The sequence below is a fragment of the Oxyura jamaicensis genome, chromosome 3 (genome assembly GCF_011077185.1).
Source record: "Oxyura jamaicensis isolate SHBP4307 breed ruddy duck chromosome 3, BPBGC_Ojam_1.0, whole genome shotgun sequence".
In the NCBI taxonomy this organism is placed as follows: Eukaryota; Metazoa; Chordata; class Aves; order Anseriformes; family Anatidae; genus Oxyura; species Oxyura jamaicensis.
The window spans coordinates 44,073,333-44,090,471 of record NC_048895.1 but is presented as its reverse complement, the minus strand read 5'-3'; the positions used below and the strand labels follow the sequence as shown (position 1 = coordinate 44,090,471).

The following is a 17,139-nucleotide window of genomic DNA, read 5'->3' as shown; positions in this document are numbered from 1 at the left end:
TTTCCCACGAACTTTGAAAAGGTGAACTCATATTTTTCCTGCAGCAATTTTCAAGTAATTTTAGGCTTTTCAAGTGGTTTTCCATGACAGTAAATAATGTGTATTAACTTTTAAACCTGAAATTAGGATGCTGGGTGGAGTTGAGTGGGGTTGAAGGTTTCCCTCCCCCCCCCCAAAACAAAACAAAACAAAACAAAAAAACAACTGTGCTTTGTGCTTCTTTTCCCTGATTTTTATTTTTATTTATTTACTTATTTTAAATGGCAACAAAATTTAGTCCTAGCTAGGTTAGTGGAGATTTGGGATCAATGGAGTTTTTCATAGTTCAGAAACTTTGAATAACTCAGTTTCCATTGCACAGCCTTTCCCCTCCCACCTCAGCAACTTCAGGTCTCAAGTGTACAAAGTCTGCCAGCTGACTGCATCTTGTTCAAAGCAAGCTCTATCTATAAGAAGAGTGTCTGGTGGAGAGAACACTGTTTTTCTCTCTCTTGGATCACCAAAAAATGGTGACTAGCTGTTAGCAGCAGGTCAATCGGCAGTTTTGCTGATGGTGTGAGGGCGAATTGGAAGAGGTAGCACTTTAGTTCATCTGGGTAGTTTGAACTTCAAGCATTTAAGTTACTTTACATGGATGTGTGATGAGATTTAGGCAGTTTGTCAGGAGGCAGCTGAAAAGTATGTTCAATGCCTGTGACTGAATTTTAGATGTCTGTGGCATTCTCATTTTGGCTACTGAGATTTTTTTGCCTGAACAGCTAAGCCTCTATCTCCCATGGAAATGTCCCTCTTAGAGTTAGCTGAGGTAATTCCTGTTTAACTTAAGTTAGCCCTGAAGGGCACTACAGGATAATGGACTCACAATATCTTTTTTTCCTTCTCCTCCTCCTTCTCCTCTTTCTCCTCCTCCTCCTCCTCCTCCTCCTCCTCCTCCTCCTCCTCCTCCTATTTTTTTTCTTTTATTTTCTCTTCTCATTCCGTAAATAACAGTAATGAAAAATTGTTCCCTTTGTTTGTTTTTAAGTGAATGTACCATGCCCACAATTGGGGTATTCGAGACCAATATTCTGAATCTATTAAGTGAGTAGGTCAGTAATAATATTTGTTATTCTCATGCTGTGATCAGTGATAAAACAAATTTATATGTACAGTCCTGCCAGTATATTTCAGCCCTAACCTAGACCTCTTGAAACATTCCAGCCAAGGAGCCTGGATTTGCTGTCCATAATATTTCTAGATACTTTACCAATACTTAATAAATAATAATTCCGTAATGGCTAGAGACTTGATATAAATTGTTCCTCACTGTAAAATTGCAACTGCCAATTTGCATCACATTTCCCTACTTCTCTGTCATCATGTAGCAGCAACCTGAGTTTTCTGGGAACTGTTGAAATGGCCTGCAGACCCATGTCTGAGTGGCTCATACTCAAAATAGGAATTTATATAGCTTTACACAGAATTATAATTTCACTCCTGAGTAGCATGGCATTTAGTTTGGCTGGCATACAGGGTATGCATTCAACATTTGCAGAGGTAGCCCCAACAAGTCTTTGCTGCTTCCTGAGCACCAAGGATAGCTGTCACAGACACCAGTGTTATTGTTGTTCTATAGCTATGGAGACCCTCTTTCTCCATTGGAAACTCTAGATAGCTCATATTTAGCTTAACTCATTTATGGTATCTTAAAGAGCCTAGCTGTTTAAAAATGGCATTCTTTTATGGGCTATCATAGACATAACAAAAGGTACTATCTTCATTCTCATGATTCACATAAAGAACTGGAGCACATCAAAATATGAGTGGAATTTCCCATAAAGATGTATTTTACTATTTACTATATGCTTTCCATAGAGGAGAGAAACATCCAGCATTTCTGTTTCATTAAAACAGAGCTTTTAGCAATAATGCAAAGTTTAACTCATTTGAATTATTAGTATGGTGAATGAATTAAGGATATGTTTGAGTGTTATGAATTGATATGAATTAAATATACAAGGAAATTTCTGTCCTTGGATAAATATGCATATATGATATTCCTATTTTGAAGAGAAAAGATTGCAGTTGTTTTAGGCTTGTAAATAAATCTTGGCCCCAAAACACATGAATGCAAGCATCTTTTGCGGAAACATTCCTGTTGCCTCATAGCTAAGGAACTGGATTGTGAATGCTGGACATGGTTTTTGAGTGCACACCTAATCCTGTATTCCCTTGGAGGCTCCCTTCCAGCTCAGGTTTGCCTGCAAGCCAGGTGTGAGCTTGACGTGTTCTTGCAGTGTCCAAGCACGTCTGTTAGGTCAGCGTGTGGGCAGGGACATTGGCTCGGCCAGCCCACCTGCTGCCTGGAAGGAAGCCTTGTGGGCTGCATTTGGGAGCCAGACTGTGCTCCTGAGATGTTTCATTTGGAGAGAGAAAGTCACAGTGACTAGGTTTAGTTCTTCCCTACCTCAAGTGAAAGTGGACTGGACCAAGGTGTCAATCTATAAAGTAAGCCTGAACACATGGTGAAAGCTTGCACAGTCTGCAGACTGAAAGCAAAACAGTTTTCACTTGTTCTCCTCAGCGCTCCCTTTTCTCCTTTTTTTTTTTTTTTTTCCTTATTTTTTTGAGGAAAAAAAAATGTTATTGGGTATAATTACTTTTTTTTTTTTTTTTTTTTTTTTTTTTTTTTTTCCAAATAAACCCTTTGCTGGGGAAAAAATGTTATAGGGCAGATTTTTATCTTAAAATACTTTTATCTAGGAGCTGTCTCCTCCTTTTTCAGACCTATTTTCTTACTGTGAATACTGCATTTAATCTGCAGGATGACTGCAAGTTTCCAGACTGCACTGCTGGCAGTCCTGCTAATAGAAACCCTGTTCAACTCCAACCTCACTATAGCTTGTTTCTGAGCCTCCATTTATGCTGTGTATCAAGCTACTCTAGTGAATTTTTATTTCAAGAAAAAATACTCAGCATCTTGGAGAACAAAATGTATCTACACAGAGATGATGTGATTTATGTGGTCACTGAAAGCAGGAGGAGATGGCTTCTGATACTGCTTTCTAGGAAGTATTTAAATGGGGTGGATAAAGTTTGAAGTATGTGTGGAATATTTTTTGGAATAGCCTTTGCTTTTTTATATGTCTACTGGTACATGGAAAATAAGACAAAAAGTGCTGAAATATTATCCAAAATTTGCTGGAGGTGGAATTTATCTCTTATAAAAATACTCAATTTTTTTCTTGATTATATTGCTCAAAACAGAATGTGCCAAAACCAGAAACCAGACTGCACAGAAAAAAAGCATAAAAGAGCATTCTTGGGCACAAAAGGGTATGCTTTTAGAACAAAAAATGCAAAGTCATATATATATACATTTCATTTTATAAAGGTTTTCTTTTTCCAATCATGTAATTTCAATTTAATTTTCTATTAAAATATAATATTAAATAAATATAAAATGAAAATCTTAAAACAAGTGAAGTAGAAACAAGTAGTGCTAAAGCAATAATACTGCACTGAAGATTTGAAACCAGAAATAGTTGTAAGCCTCAGATTTTCAGTGCAAGAATTACAAATTTGCCCATATTAGGCTTATCAAAAGTATTTATCAAGTCAGTGTTCTGTTCAGAAAGCCTAGTCTGTCCTTTGATATGTAAAATATCAGAAAGCTGTAGTTTCAGTTTTTATTGCAAATATTTGATTCAGTTCTATTCAGAGTGTATCTGTCAAAATGTGTCTGTTAGCAAATCAGAAGAAATATTGTTGTGCCAAGAAGATTTCCAGTGTGGCATTCCTTATTTCATCTTAAAGCTTAGCCATCTGAATCACTGGGCAGTTGGATAATTTTTTTTTTTTTTTTAAAGTCAACAAAAATACTATACTGCCTGCCTGCCACTGTTGGATGCCAATAGAGAGTGCAGGCCAAGATTGCTTTGGTGTTTTGTTTGAATCCATAATGCAGCAATAAAAATAAATAGTGAAAGAGCCAGCTAGCCCTTGTCACAAGGCAAGTCTTTTTTTTTTTTTTTTTTTTTTTTTTTATGGCTGTGTCAGACTACATGTCTTTGCTGACATCCTTTCCAACCCAAGAGGCTAATCTCTGCGTCTTTGAAGCTGAAACTCTGAGCACATATAGGTTGTTATGTTTCCAATCACTAGAGATTACCGCTATTTATATGCTTTGTTAGTACAGACATGATCAGTTCTTTGGAATATGCATTGATTTAAGTCAAATATCATAGCAAATTTTCATGTTATGAGTTGTTTGTGCCCTAGAAACAAAACTGTGCTCTGAATAAAAAAAATACGGTGCTAAGTGAACTACAAATGAAGGTTATTTGACTTTTATTCCATTTCTACCAATTAGCAAAAGCGTATAGTGGGAAAGAAACATGGTAGAAAAAAGCTCGTAAATTGTTAGGACAATCCAGTAAAGTGCTCAGCTGGATAACTGACTTTAAAGAGCTTGAGGCACTGTATATTTCTAAATTTAAGTATGCTATAAGTATTCTGGCATAGTGGAGGGGTTGTAAGGGAAGCCTATGGAGAAACATCAAGAGATATTTGAAATTATTTGTGTCTAAACTAGTTCTGTTTGTTCAAATCTGTGTGACTTTAGAAAAGCTTTCTCTATACCATAGGAACAGCTAAGTGTTTGTGGAAAGCCCTCGGGGAAACATTTTCTTTAAACAATTAACTTTAACCACTTTATAAGTAGTTTTAACAAAGTGGTAAATGTTTCTGAACTGTTCAGTGGCATATTCCAGCTATAATAAAATAACTAAATCAAATGTAGAGTGTATTTTATGCATAAATACATAACAAACCTGTGTCACACACAGTAATCTCTTTGAAAGTATGTGACATCTGCTTCAGTGTATTGTGATTGGGAAAGGTACTTTTATTATTATTGAAATATATAGCAAACCAAGAAATACTGGATGAGCTAAATCAAAATCTTTGCAGGAGATTTATCTATCCTCCTGGCAAGCTGCTTACTTTTCCATGAGAGAACCTGGGTTAGATCTCCCTGTGGAGCCCCAAAGTTGCTGTAAATTCAGTTGTATTAAATGTTACTTTAGAGATGGTGTTTACACCCTTGATGATTTTGTGTCATTGTTTTAAAGATAAACTTCTACTCTGCAGTAATAAACTTCTCCCTATGTGATATATTATTCAAAGGTTAGCCAGTAGAGTTGAAGTTGAGGGATTGTATTTATTCATTTATTTATTGAAGCTTAGTGTTTTAGTTGCTATACTGTCAGAAATTAAACATAAAATTAGATAAGTTCCATGTCAATCTTTTGCTGCTTGTAAGGCTAATTCTGTTTTCAGAGTTTCCCTGGTACTACAATTTCAGATCACCTTTAGTGTTATTTCAGGAAGTCCTCTGTCCCTAGCCCTGATGTGCACCAGAATCTGGTTCTGGATGCTGCAGCTGCCTACTGATGCCACTTCTGAGATGAAAACTTCTGCCAGCCCTGTTTGTCAGCTAATAATGTCCAAGTGAGCTAATTTAAAGTAACCTCATGCATCTTCATGCTCAGTTTCTATGCCAGGAGATTTTTTTTTTTTTTCCAGCAAACTTCTGAGATGTAAAAAGCCATTTACCTGGAGGTAAGAGGATGAAGTCTCACTAACTTAGCCATTAACATAATTCAAAATTACAGTCGAGCATACATATCTCCAAAATTAGTTTTTCCCTTTGTCTGAATATAGGCAAATAATGTCTCATTTCAGCAGGCTTTCTACAGGTCTTAGAACCTGTCTCTTCATCATGTCATACACTGCATTCCTGCTTGAGCCTGCTGGCTTCAATATTAATTCTTATGGTAGGGAGAGAATGATGATTCCAATAGTTTAAACAAAAACATATTTTAAAAGAATTATTATTATTATTATTATTATTTTAGAGCTAGAAATCCAGTGAAATGAGTCTTTCTTGTTCTAATAGTGCACAGCATTCCCCAGTGTTCGTCATCCTTCCAACACCTTGCAGACTTGGAGACCTCTCTGCTCTCAGGTTGTTTGTCACCAGTGTGATGCCATTTACTTGGAAAGAGTTCAGCCTGCTTTGCCCAGGTTCCATGATGACCGAAACCAGAGTTGTGGGCTGGTTAATCAGCACAGAGGTACCAAGTAACCCCCTCACCTTTCATTCTTGGTCTTAATTTTAAAGCAGATCAGAGTCCATTCTCTTCTGAATTATTCTAGTTCTAGATAAAGAGGGAAGTTGAATCTCTGTGTGAGAGACTGCGCTGGGATACCCATAGATGTCAGTATTCCTATAAGCCTCCTTCTGACAAGGCACTTCTGCCTATCCTACTACTTTGATGTGCTTATGAGTCATCTTCATTGTTTTCATTCTTACTTGTGTGAGGGGCACAGAGGGGATCTTCAGCAAGAATTGGCTGGATGCACTCATAGGACTTTTCATAGTGGGTCCTGGATTTGGCTTTGTTGAAAGGGCCTGAGCAATGGCCAAGTGGCAGTTTAGTTTCCCTACGGATTAGGGTCTCATGTCTCACTGACTTTTGCCTTTTAGGATCTGCAAGATCTCCCAACATCTGTTTTGTCTGATGCTTTGATGTGAGCTCATGTTTCATCCTTACTTCTGGTCACAGCAAAAATTATTTTCTTGTCCTTTTTTCACCCGTTATTTTACATAAATATCTAACCCTTAAGTGTCTTGAATTTTTCCTTTCCTTTGGAAAATTTTGGTTGAAATCAGAAAATATTGCAACAAGGACAGAAAATCAGATAACGAGATGCTATAATCTTGCAAATGTATCATCAAAAATAATATCATAACTTCTTCTGGCTTCAGTAATTTTTTATTTGAAATGAATTTAGCTCCTCTGAATTAATAACCTAATGTTCATTAATACTCTGAGGAAAAATATTTTATATGTCTTTTTATTTTGACAATCCTATTACATTTCTTCTGCCAGGTTTGGACTGCATTTCCATGTCTCATAGTTATTCCCCTATGGTAATTCCTTGGTGAAATAAAAAAGCAGAATTGGGAATAATATTTTGGCTAGACAGAGTTTCAGATGCTTAGCTTGATAAGAGAGCTTCCTCCTGGGTTTATTTTTGGGTATTTTGAAGCATAGTAATGCCCAACAGCTTTAAAATGTTTCCATGGTTATATAACACAAAACAAGACTTCAAATCTGAATTTTATATTCCCCCAAATTTGGTCATTGTTGATTTTAAAGCATATTAGATCATCCACAAATAGGAGGGTTTCAGAACATCGAGCTGTTTAGAAACAAGTGGTGGACAGTTTTGGAGAACTTCTCTTTTGCCTTGGCATGTTTTTAGGATAATTCATATTTTGGAGGTAATTTACAACCCTGCTGGTACTATTGCAGAGACCTTATGTGATGGAATTTATATCACTTTTCCTTTCAGACATTTAAACCACATGTCATTCTAGAAAAACGAGGACAGAGGTCCAACAAAAAAGTGATTTATTTTCAGTTAAAATACTAGCTACATTAAAACCACATGTTATTAAGTACTGTATGACTGAACCATGCTCAGAATAAGGCTTACAACACCAAAGCTTGCTTAAAATGTTTCTTTTCCTTTTTTTTTTTTTTCTTTTCTACCACAAACTTTGGCAGTGCATGCATTAACAGATTTTACCTGAGCTGCACAGTACACTGACTGTATTTTTTTCCTTGATGAAACAAGTTGTTGAAATAACAGAGAACAAATTAATTGACTTCCTTATTATTTTTCTCACATTTCTATATGGATGAACATTTCTGTCTGTTTTAGGTGACAGTATATCACTGTGATTCTCTCTCCTGAAACTGCATAATATGATTAAGATCAATTAAGACTGAAACTTAATTTGTCAGAGTGAAACAATTTGTATTTTGGGCACTTTACCAACATGAACTGTATAACTCTCATAACGCTCCTTAGAGATAAATAAAATCTTACTTTACAGAAGAATAAACTAATCCACAGAAGAGGTACGCACAAGTCCAAGACCAGAAGGGAAATCAATAGGAAGATTAGAATTAAGGGGCCTCAATTCTGTGTTCAGGGTACAGATACTGAGGACTAGTTTCTGTCCATAATGTTACACTTTCCAACCAGATTGTCTAGGCCATGAAGGGATTTTTTTTTTGTATTAAAGTTGCCAGATGAGTTGTCCAAAACTTGGTGGAGATGACTAGTGAAGGATTCATCCTGTACAAGGGATTTTTGCAGTTGCACCAGGGTTCTGTGCTGGCTCTGTGCAGGCATGGCTAGGTGATGCTAACACAGGGAGGGTGCTTGGGGGAAAAGAAACTTAGCTGTTTCACTTGAATGTGACAGAGTAACACTTGGGGACTGCTAGATTACAAAATGATGTCAAGATACACTGGTATCTCATCGGGAATGGAATATGTTGTTGCCTCGTTGTTCAGATTCTGTTCAATGTGCAATTTGCATGCACTAGAAAACCTTTCCCGTCACTTTCCAAGAATTATACAGACATTCACTAATTAACACAATGCCCGTGTCTCATAGGTAATTGCTGGGCACTTTTTCTCCTAGCAGGGAACTGGTCAGTTACTGTCAAACAATCTTTAAACAAAGTAGAGATCAGAACCAGCAAATTTTTCAGTTTGTATGCTTGAGATCATTCTAATTCAGATGTTACAATCACATCTTGAAATCATTAATACTTCCTTAAGCTTGTCTGGTATTCTCATTTGTCTTGAAATTGCCTAGCTCAAGCAGATGCTGAAGTATTGATTCTGCATCAGCAACATGCTAAAATTTGTAGTGGCTTTAGAAAATAAAAGGTACAAGAGCTTATGTTATGTGTCTGTTCTCAGCCTTGGTTGCCTAATTGAAGTATAATATCTGTATTAGACAATATAGCATTTTAGACAATAGAAACTACTGAATTAAAGCCAGCTAATTTACTGCCTTGTCTTGGATGGAAACCAGTACCGGGTAATGGAGATGGCGCAATGAACCACACAGTGGACAAAAAAGGCCTGTGTGGTAGGCTGGCTTGACTAGTGCCAAGTATAAATCATAAGCTGTTACACTACATTTTGGCACAATATGAATTATGTCCAAAATTATTATTGAATCACCTGCCCAAAAAGCCTGTGTGTACAATGTACAACATACTGTTGTACAGTATGTGTTTGTTTGTTAATTACCAGCCTGGTAAGCACACCTATAATCAGTCACAACTGAGCTCACTGCCTAACTGAAGTAAGTGGTGTGTAAACTCACAGTAGGAAATACATGGTAGCTATAATCCTGCTGCCTGCTTTGCATTTCCCAAAGCACTGGAAAGCTGGTCTTACTGCTGATGCCACCTGCACTGAAACAATAAGGTGAGGATTAAAGTGACAGCTTTTTTTTTTTTTTTTTTTTTTTCTGTCCTTTTGGCAGTAGAGGGAGCAGCAAAGTCGTCTCTCCAGGCATCTCTCCATCTCATCTCCTAGTTCTGTCCTTCTGTTCCATGCTTCACTCTTGCCTTTGAGGTGGTAAAATTTCAGTTTTGTTTACTCTGCTTGGCAGCTGAGCACATTTGGGCAAGCCAAAAGGACTCATAGGCTAGACAGGCAATCAAAGTTTGGAGGAAGATGATAATTATACTAGTGTTTGACTTATGATATGCAGTAAATGTTGTTATGTTAGGTGAATTAAGACAATATTGCCCCTAAATTATTGTTTTCCACTGGTTTTGTTTATTTGTTTCCTAGAAATAATACAACTAATGTTAAATTTTCCCTGATTATAATTCCAGTTCTCTTTACATGGGCCTCAGAGACTTCTTCCTTTCTCCCTCTCCCCCCTTAGGTTATTGTTTATCTTTTCTTTATATTGCATCATCCAACTGACTTCTCCTTTCCTCTAGATGTTTCCAGATGTGTGGCTGAAAGGAAGTACACCCAAGAACAAGCTCGAAAGGAATTTCAACAAGTATTTATTCCAGAATGCAATGATGATGGAACATATAGTCAGGTTGAAAATTTTTAATTCAGTATCTTGAATGTCTGGAAAATTAGAATGTGTGTGTTTCAAATATAATGAAATGAAATGTGATTTCAAAATGAAATGTAATTTGTACTAACAATGATGTTAAAAATAGAAAGAAAAATCATGTTTAGTGCCAGCTGAGTCCTTGTTCCTTTTTTTCAGAGTTGGCCAGCAAAAGAGCCAAACATTACTGTTCATGTGATACACTCCCTATTCTTCTAGGCTGAGGCAGCTGAGTCATTCTTGTAGCCCCCTGAATACTCATCAGATGGTAATATGTTTGGAATTTCTGATCTATTCCTGATCTAAACCATAAATCTTATGAATCTTATGACCAGAGTCCATATCTTAAGGCTAATAGCACGAATCATACAGGATTCTTCCCTATCCTCAGCTGAATTTCTGCATAAGTATATGATCTGAGGCTAATTAGGTTAGATTATAGAATTCAGAAGGGGAACAGCTAGGTGGTTACCCTGTGATATATATTCTGGTCAAGGTTGCCTTCTGCTGACACTGTACTGCAATTCAATTGTGGAGTTGTGCAGAAGACCATCCTTCTTGTTTTAAGAGGGAAGTGATATCGGCCCTCAGGACATATAATGCAATTGATTTCTAAGAGGAATTCCAAGAGTTTCCTTTCTGACAGCTTGGGCTATGAATAATGCTGGCAGAAGCATTCTGTCCTGCACTTTCAGTGGGTGGAACAATATGTTCTCTGTGTGGAAAAAAACTCAAGATTGCTTGCTTCATGAATAGTTTTTGTGTCCCTTGAGGAATTTTGTTGTGAGGTTTTCATAACACCTGCATGTCACTCTCCTGAAACAGGACATAAACAACTGGATATTTCAATAGTTTTCTCTTCCATTGGATTCTGAAGGACATACCTCACTTTGCTTGAAAGAAGCTCTTCATAATGCTAAAAAATCATGTATTTGATGGAGATTAAGGTCCATTATGGTTTGTCATTCTAGGTTTTGCCAATATAGTTTGCTGGACACAGTACTTATGTCATGAATACTGCAGGATAATAGACATATGTCTGACAGACTGCACGCGGTTCATGTCATTTCTGACAGGTTCAGTGCCACAGTTACACTGGATACTGCTGGTGTGTCACTCCCAATGGTCGTCCTATCAGTGGAACTGCCGTGGCCCACAAAACTCCCCGGTGCCCAGGTAGGATTTTTTCAGCTGACTGGGTTATGACATTGTCTTATGAATATTAGAGTTTAGTTGGGGCATCTGAGTAGACTTAAGGAAAAAAATCTTCACCAGAGATGTTCAGCACAGGAACAGGTGCTTGTGGAAGCAGTGGACTCTCCCTCCTTGGGGATTTGCAAAATTCAACTGCACAAAAATTGCTCTAGCTTTTAAGCTACCCCTGCTTGAGTTCCTTTGAGACCGCTGCCAACCTAAATCTTTCTGTAATTCTATGATCCATCTACTTTATTTGTATTATTATCTAGCTACTGAAATATTTTTTCTGAGTGGTTATTTGTATGATAGTTATGATTCACTGTGTGAAACCATGCAACTGACTTGCAAAGGCAGTTCTTTATGTTGCAACTCTCATGCTTGCAAACTCATTGCAGAGTTTCAGAAATTCCAGAGGGCTTTGCCTTTTTGATTTTTTTAAGTATTTGGTGTACAGAAACAAAACAAAACAAAAGACAAAACCACTCCCAATCAAAAATATTGACACTGACTTGTAACATAGTCCAGTGAAAGAACTCCCACAGCAAATCTCATGATTGGCCAAATCCAGAGAAGAAATAAAAATGAAACAAAGCACTAAGAACATAATGGAATAATTGTCTGTAGAAATTAATTAGCAAATCAAACTCACTTGTCTTTCATCAGGACAATTACCAGCTTCACTGTTTTTCAGGAATTTGCTTTTGACCTTATTTAATTTACGTTAATAACAAAGATGATGAATTTCCAGTGTATGGACAGTTGCCGGAATTGCTGTTCACCTTGCTTGAAGCTGGCATAATTGCACCCTTTTGACAGAAATAGCTCTAAAAAATACTTGAGCTGTATGTATTGCATTTCTGCTTGTGCTGCAGCACCATTCTTTGTCAGAGAGTAGAAATAATAACTTAAAACTTAAAAAAAAAAAAAAAGAAAAAAAAAGCTAACTGTAATATAAATGAAGCTGAAAAAAGTGATTAAGACTTTTGAGGGAATTCACCAGGCATGATCTACTCCCATTGTTTGAACACAGTCATGAAATTTTTAAAAAGTACATGGAGGAGGGAAAATACCACTATGAAAGTTTCAACAAAGATTATAAAAAGTTAATTCATTTTTAAGGTCTGTCTTACATGTTGCCTGTAAGTGAACTTTAGCCAGAAAGAATAATTTTCTGACTAATCCATTTGATCCAGTCTGAAAAGTCTCTCTGGCATGACAGTGAATTGTGAAAATTGCATAAATATTCAAAAGGTTTAAAATACATTAAAGCATGCATTTGTTCTAATATAATTACTGTTCATAACTTGAGCATGTCTTTATAAGACATAGGTTAGGATAGTATTTATTTGTTCCAATGTATTATTGATTTGTGGTGGTTTTGAATGTCCTTAGCTAGGGCTTCTCTGAAAGTTTGCTCTCATTGCTTTGCAGAATCATAGAATGATTTATTTTGGAAGGGATGTTAAAGATCATCTAGTTCCACCTCCTCTATCATGGGCAGGGATGCCACCCTCAAGACCAGGTTGCTCAGGGCCCCATCCAGCCTGGCCTTGAACACCTCCAGGGATGGGGCATTCACAGCTTCTCTGGGCTTCTTCTACAATATCAGTGTGTGTCATAAAGCTTTGTAGCTTCCTTTCCTTTTCTTTCACCAACATCAGTGAAAAAAGGGCTATGCTTATGCTGAAATTTCAACAAGTAATTGTTTGGCAGCTGTGGCACAACATGTGGCATTATTGTTGGCTCAAAACTTTGCTGATTTAGTTACTGTATATTCTTTTTTTTTTTTTTTTTTTTTTGGTAATATGAAGGAGAAGCTACAATGTAGTTCCAGTTTAGTTAATACATTGATGTGAGAGTTATCCTATATCTACAGGAATCAAACCCCAGTTTCTCTCAAGTGTCTTAATGTGCCTAGCAGATAAAATGCCAGAGTGCTTCAGCTTATTTTGGAGGACTAGGAAGGGAAGTTAGTTTTCCAGAAATGCTAAGAAGGTCATAGTAGCATTCAGCTTCTGTCTAGTATCTCTGAGGTCAATAGACTGTTCCAGGGTCCAGGTGAGTATGTAGTCTTATTCTGCTCCATGGAAAATCATGGGTAATTTTCCAGTTGTTCTTAGATCCTTTGGGACTGTCTCTGCAGGTTTCCTACCCTGCTTGTATCACTGCTCTTATGTTTCACTGCTGACCACTTCTCCTTTGTCCCTCAGGAAAGAAGTCCAGCTACAGTAGAGTTCAGAAATAGATTTGAGGTGCTAGGGGATTTTTCAGTAGTGGTGGCTAAGAGCTCAGTCATGAAGAGTCTGGAGAAAACATCTCATTCAGCAGAGAAGGCAGCTACAGATATTCTAGAAAGTTATGTGGTATAATAAGGCAAAAATTTGCTCTTATGTTGCAGACTGAAAGCCTCAAGCACACCTGCATCCCTCTTCCATTTCCCAGTATATTTTCAAAATTGCCATCTGTTTAGGATAACATCTTTTTTTTTTTTTTTTTTTTTTTTTTTTTCCCAGAAGGACTGTTGATGTTTTCCAGATCACTTTTAATCCCCTTTTATACTTACTCTTTAGTTCCACCATGCACAGAAATTATGGTCAAAATATTAGTGGGTATACTGAAGCTGAGTAGATGTACTCCTGTCTTAACTAGTGTTTCAGGGATGCCATTACTTCCAACATTATAGTCCCTACTCAGTCTGATTGTGTGGTTACTTGCCTCTTTGCAGGCATCGTCTTGTTTCTTGATACCACAGGCAGATCTCTTGTAGCAGTGGTATCCTGACAGCATCACATTTATGTATTTTCACTTCTGTGTATTCTGCAGGCATGATGCTATAACTATTCAAAGACATTTATGCATATTTCTCAGTTTGAATGTATCAAACCTTTTTTCTCTCAGGATCACTTTTTTGATCTTTTCCCTTTAGAGTAGGAAGTACACAGACAATCAAAACGACAGGTAGAATCAATTGTGAACATTCATTTGGAAAGATTTTCTCACAGGAAATGTGATTCTGTACAGTGTGTGAAAAAATCTCTTTTTAATGAAAATGTTCTGTGTTTCTTTTCGATTTCAGGTTAGTTATGCAGTGATGTCAGATATGGTTTGAATACGAATATGAACAACTGTGCGGTTCTTAAATTATGGGATAATATCTTGCATTTCATTTCTCCAAATAGAACCACCGTTGGCTTTGGTGAATATCCAGATATAGGAAAGAAGAGCATGGCAGCCTGGAAAAACTTGGATTTTAATAGAGGAAGTACAGGATAAAATCTATGACAGGCAGTTTCCAATTCCATTTACTGTCCATGATTGTGATATTGGATAATAATTCAAACAATGAATAACTAATTTTATTTAACTGTTAATATTGGTTAGCTGCATAAAAGTTATCTTAGATCCTGGGATAGAAAAATATTGCATGCATATTTTTTTAAGTATCTACAATAACTGTTTGAAATTTTGTTCTCATTCTACTGTTCCGGTTGCTCTTATCGAAGATGTCTTTTATGCTAGAGACAAAATGTATGGAAGGATGAAGGCTATAAGCGGCGTTAAAAAGGCAGGACTCTCCAACTGATTCGTGTAAAACCTTCACTTTAGCTACTACGTCTTTACCTGAAAGAGGCACCTCTTCCATCCTGTCCAGTTATTCCCACAACACTTGGTTCTGCTAAAAAACACATGATAAATCTCAAAATGCCATTCCACTCCATGGAAATAATCTCCACTGCTGCAGGAACAGTGGTGAGAAGGAGAGTAAATCAAACACATTCCCATGAGAGTATTAAAAAGAAAGCTCTTTAAAAATGATGAATGTCCTCCAATCCTTTCACTAAAGAACACCAGACATAAAAAAGACATTTTTACAACTCCTTGTGTCTGTTATCAGCACTGCAGGGAACTACATAAATTCCATAGGCACAGAGTCCTGGGAAATGGGGCAGAAATTGAGAAGCAGGTGTTAAATTGTCACTGGAAAATACAGTGTTTTCCTACTGTGGGGTTTTTATGCCATATTAACTCTTCTGGGCTTCTGCCAGTAGAATTGCAGAGGTATGACCACAGGTTTTATTGTTCTGTGAGGTAGTTTTGCCACCTCATATTTGAAATGACATTATCTTCTTTTAAGGCCCAAAAATTCAGGACTCTTCCTGTCTGTATAATATTATCATCAGATAATATGGTGAAAATTAATATATTGGGGAAGGCAATGAACTTTTTAGTTTGTATTGCATTGTTTTCGTTAGTTGGGAAAATTATCCATCCTTGAGTTATCTAGTTCTTTGTCTCCATATGTAGTGTTTTCTCTATACATACACAGATGTACAGATATGCAAAATGTAGAAACTTTTGGGGCAAAAAGTAGGAAACTTTCCTGTTTCCTACTATTTGCATTAAGTAATAACATATCAAGTATTTGTTAGCAGGAGATGAGTAAATCATTAGGTAAGCTAAATAAGTACTCATTCACTTTATCTTTTTCTCTCTTAAAGCCCAGTCACATATGATCAGAACTCTATGAAAAGTACATGCTAAAATCATAAACCACAAAACTCTCATTACATTCCATGGAAGATTTATTGTGCCTCAGAAATTGCATGACTGAAACTGGGCTGAATTGTGGGTTTTGTAATAAACTGAAGCATGAATATTTCTGCAATTTCTTTAAGAAAAAGAATCATCACAATCATTAGTGGGTCAATTGTTGAGTGAATGGAGGGGGTGATCATGCACAAGCCAGAATGGTACTAACTTCTTGATAAAATAATGCTACTGAGTCTAATACACCTCCTTTCCCTCTCCCCTTCCTTAAATGTATTTTTATGGTGATTTGGTTGTTTACAATGCACTGAAAACTTGGAAGCTGATTGTATTGCCTTTTACAAAAGTTAGATGTTGATAGTTCTATTTCTTGCCTGGCTGAAAATGTGAACATTTGTTGTATTGAAGACATAATTTGCTAGAAATTTTCAAATGCAACTCCTATCACCTCACAGTACTTCAAGCTCAAATATATTCAGAAAATGGTAGAAAAATATTGGTATAAGCTCAACAACGTCTCCACCTCCAACTTAGAACAAACAAAGTTTTTGACATATAAATTGAAAATTTCAAGTGAAAAAAATGTGAAGGGTGCAGATTTCCCTTTTTTAGAAAGTTCTGTGAATATTTCTGTTAGTTTCCTAAGACTACAAAAATTGTTTGCCCACTGAAACTAATTTTCCTAATGTTCTAATTTCATAATGAAACTAATTTCACTATGATAAAGTTAGCATTTGTGAATACCATTGTCTTCCTCTGTCCATCATCTTTCCTTCAAAATTTAGGGTAAATAAAAATAAAACAGAAAAAAAATCAGATCTGGATTTGAATTTAGATAGAGACAGAACACTGTTCTCAAAGTGAGTCTTATCACTCTGTTGTGCAAAGATGTTATCAGTAGGGGTTCACCACATGCACCCCACCCATGCCAAGACTTCATTTGTACTCAAATTGTTGTAAATCACTTTAGTGTGTATGAGAGTGAGATATAAAATCTCAGTATTTACAAGAGATTTTATAATTATACTCCTGTACGTAAAAATTAAATTGAGAAACTACAGAGTTAATTGCAGCTGGATGTAATCTGAGGAAAGACTAGATCACTGGTCTTTAGTGCAATTAGGAAAAAAAATGTAGTTTTATACACAGTACTTTCTAAAACTGAAACATCTTACTCAAATTCAAGCTGACTCTCAGGAAATTCAAGTCAAGCACCCAAAGGCTCAGACCTTCAGGCTTCAGATAGCATAAAGGCAAGCATCTACCTCCTCTTCATGGTGAGCGATAGGGATTAGTATTGCAGTACACTTAGAGCAAGCTATCCCAAACGCTCTTGGATATACTTCTTTTGATGATAATGGCATTTATTTCCTGCCTGAATTAATGCCAATGCATTAC

The 17,139-nt window shown here is 36.6% G+C and overlaps 1 protein-coding gene across 7 annotated transcripts in view; it reads left to right on the top strand.

The window, feature by feature from the left end:
• Nucleotides 1-17,139, top strand: part of SMOC2 (SPARC related modular calcium binding 2) — a 146,629-nt gene that overhangs the window by 49,694 nt on the left and 79,796 nt on the right. For all 7 annotated transcript variants that reach the window (XM_035322218.1, XM_035322217.1, XM_035322216.1 and 4 more), the window contains exons 3-4: nt 9,872-9,978; nt 11,073-11,172. In XM_035322218.1, the coding sequence (XP_035178109.1) occupies nt 9,872-9,978; nt 11,073-11,172 (207 nt within the window). The remainder of the gene's footprint in view (nt 1-9,871; nt 9,979-11,072; nt 11,173-17,139) is intronic.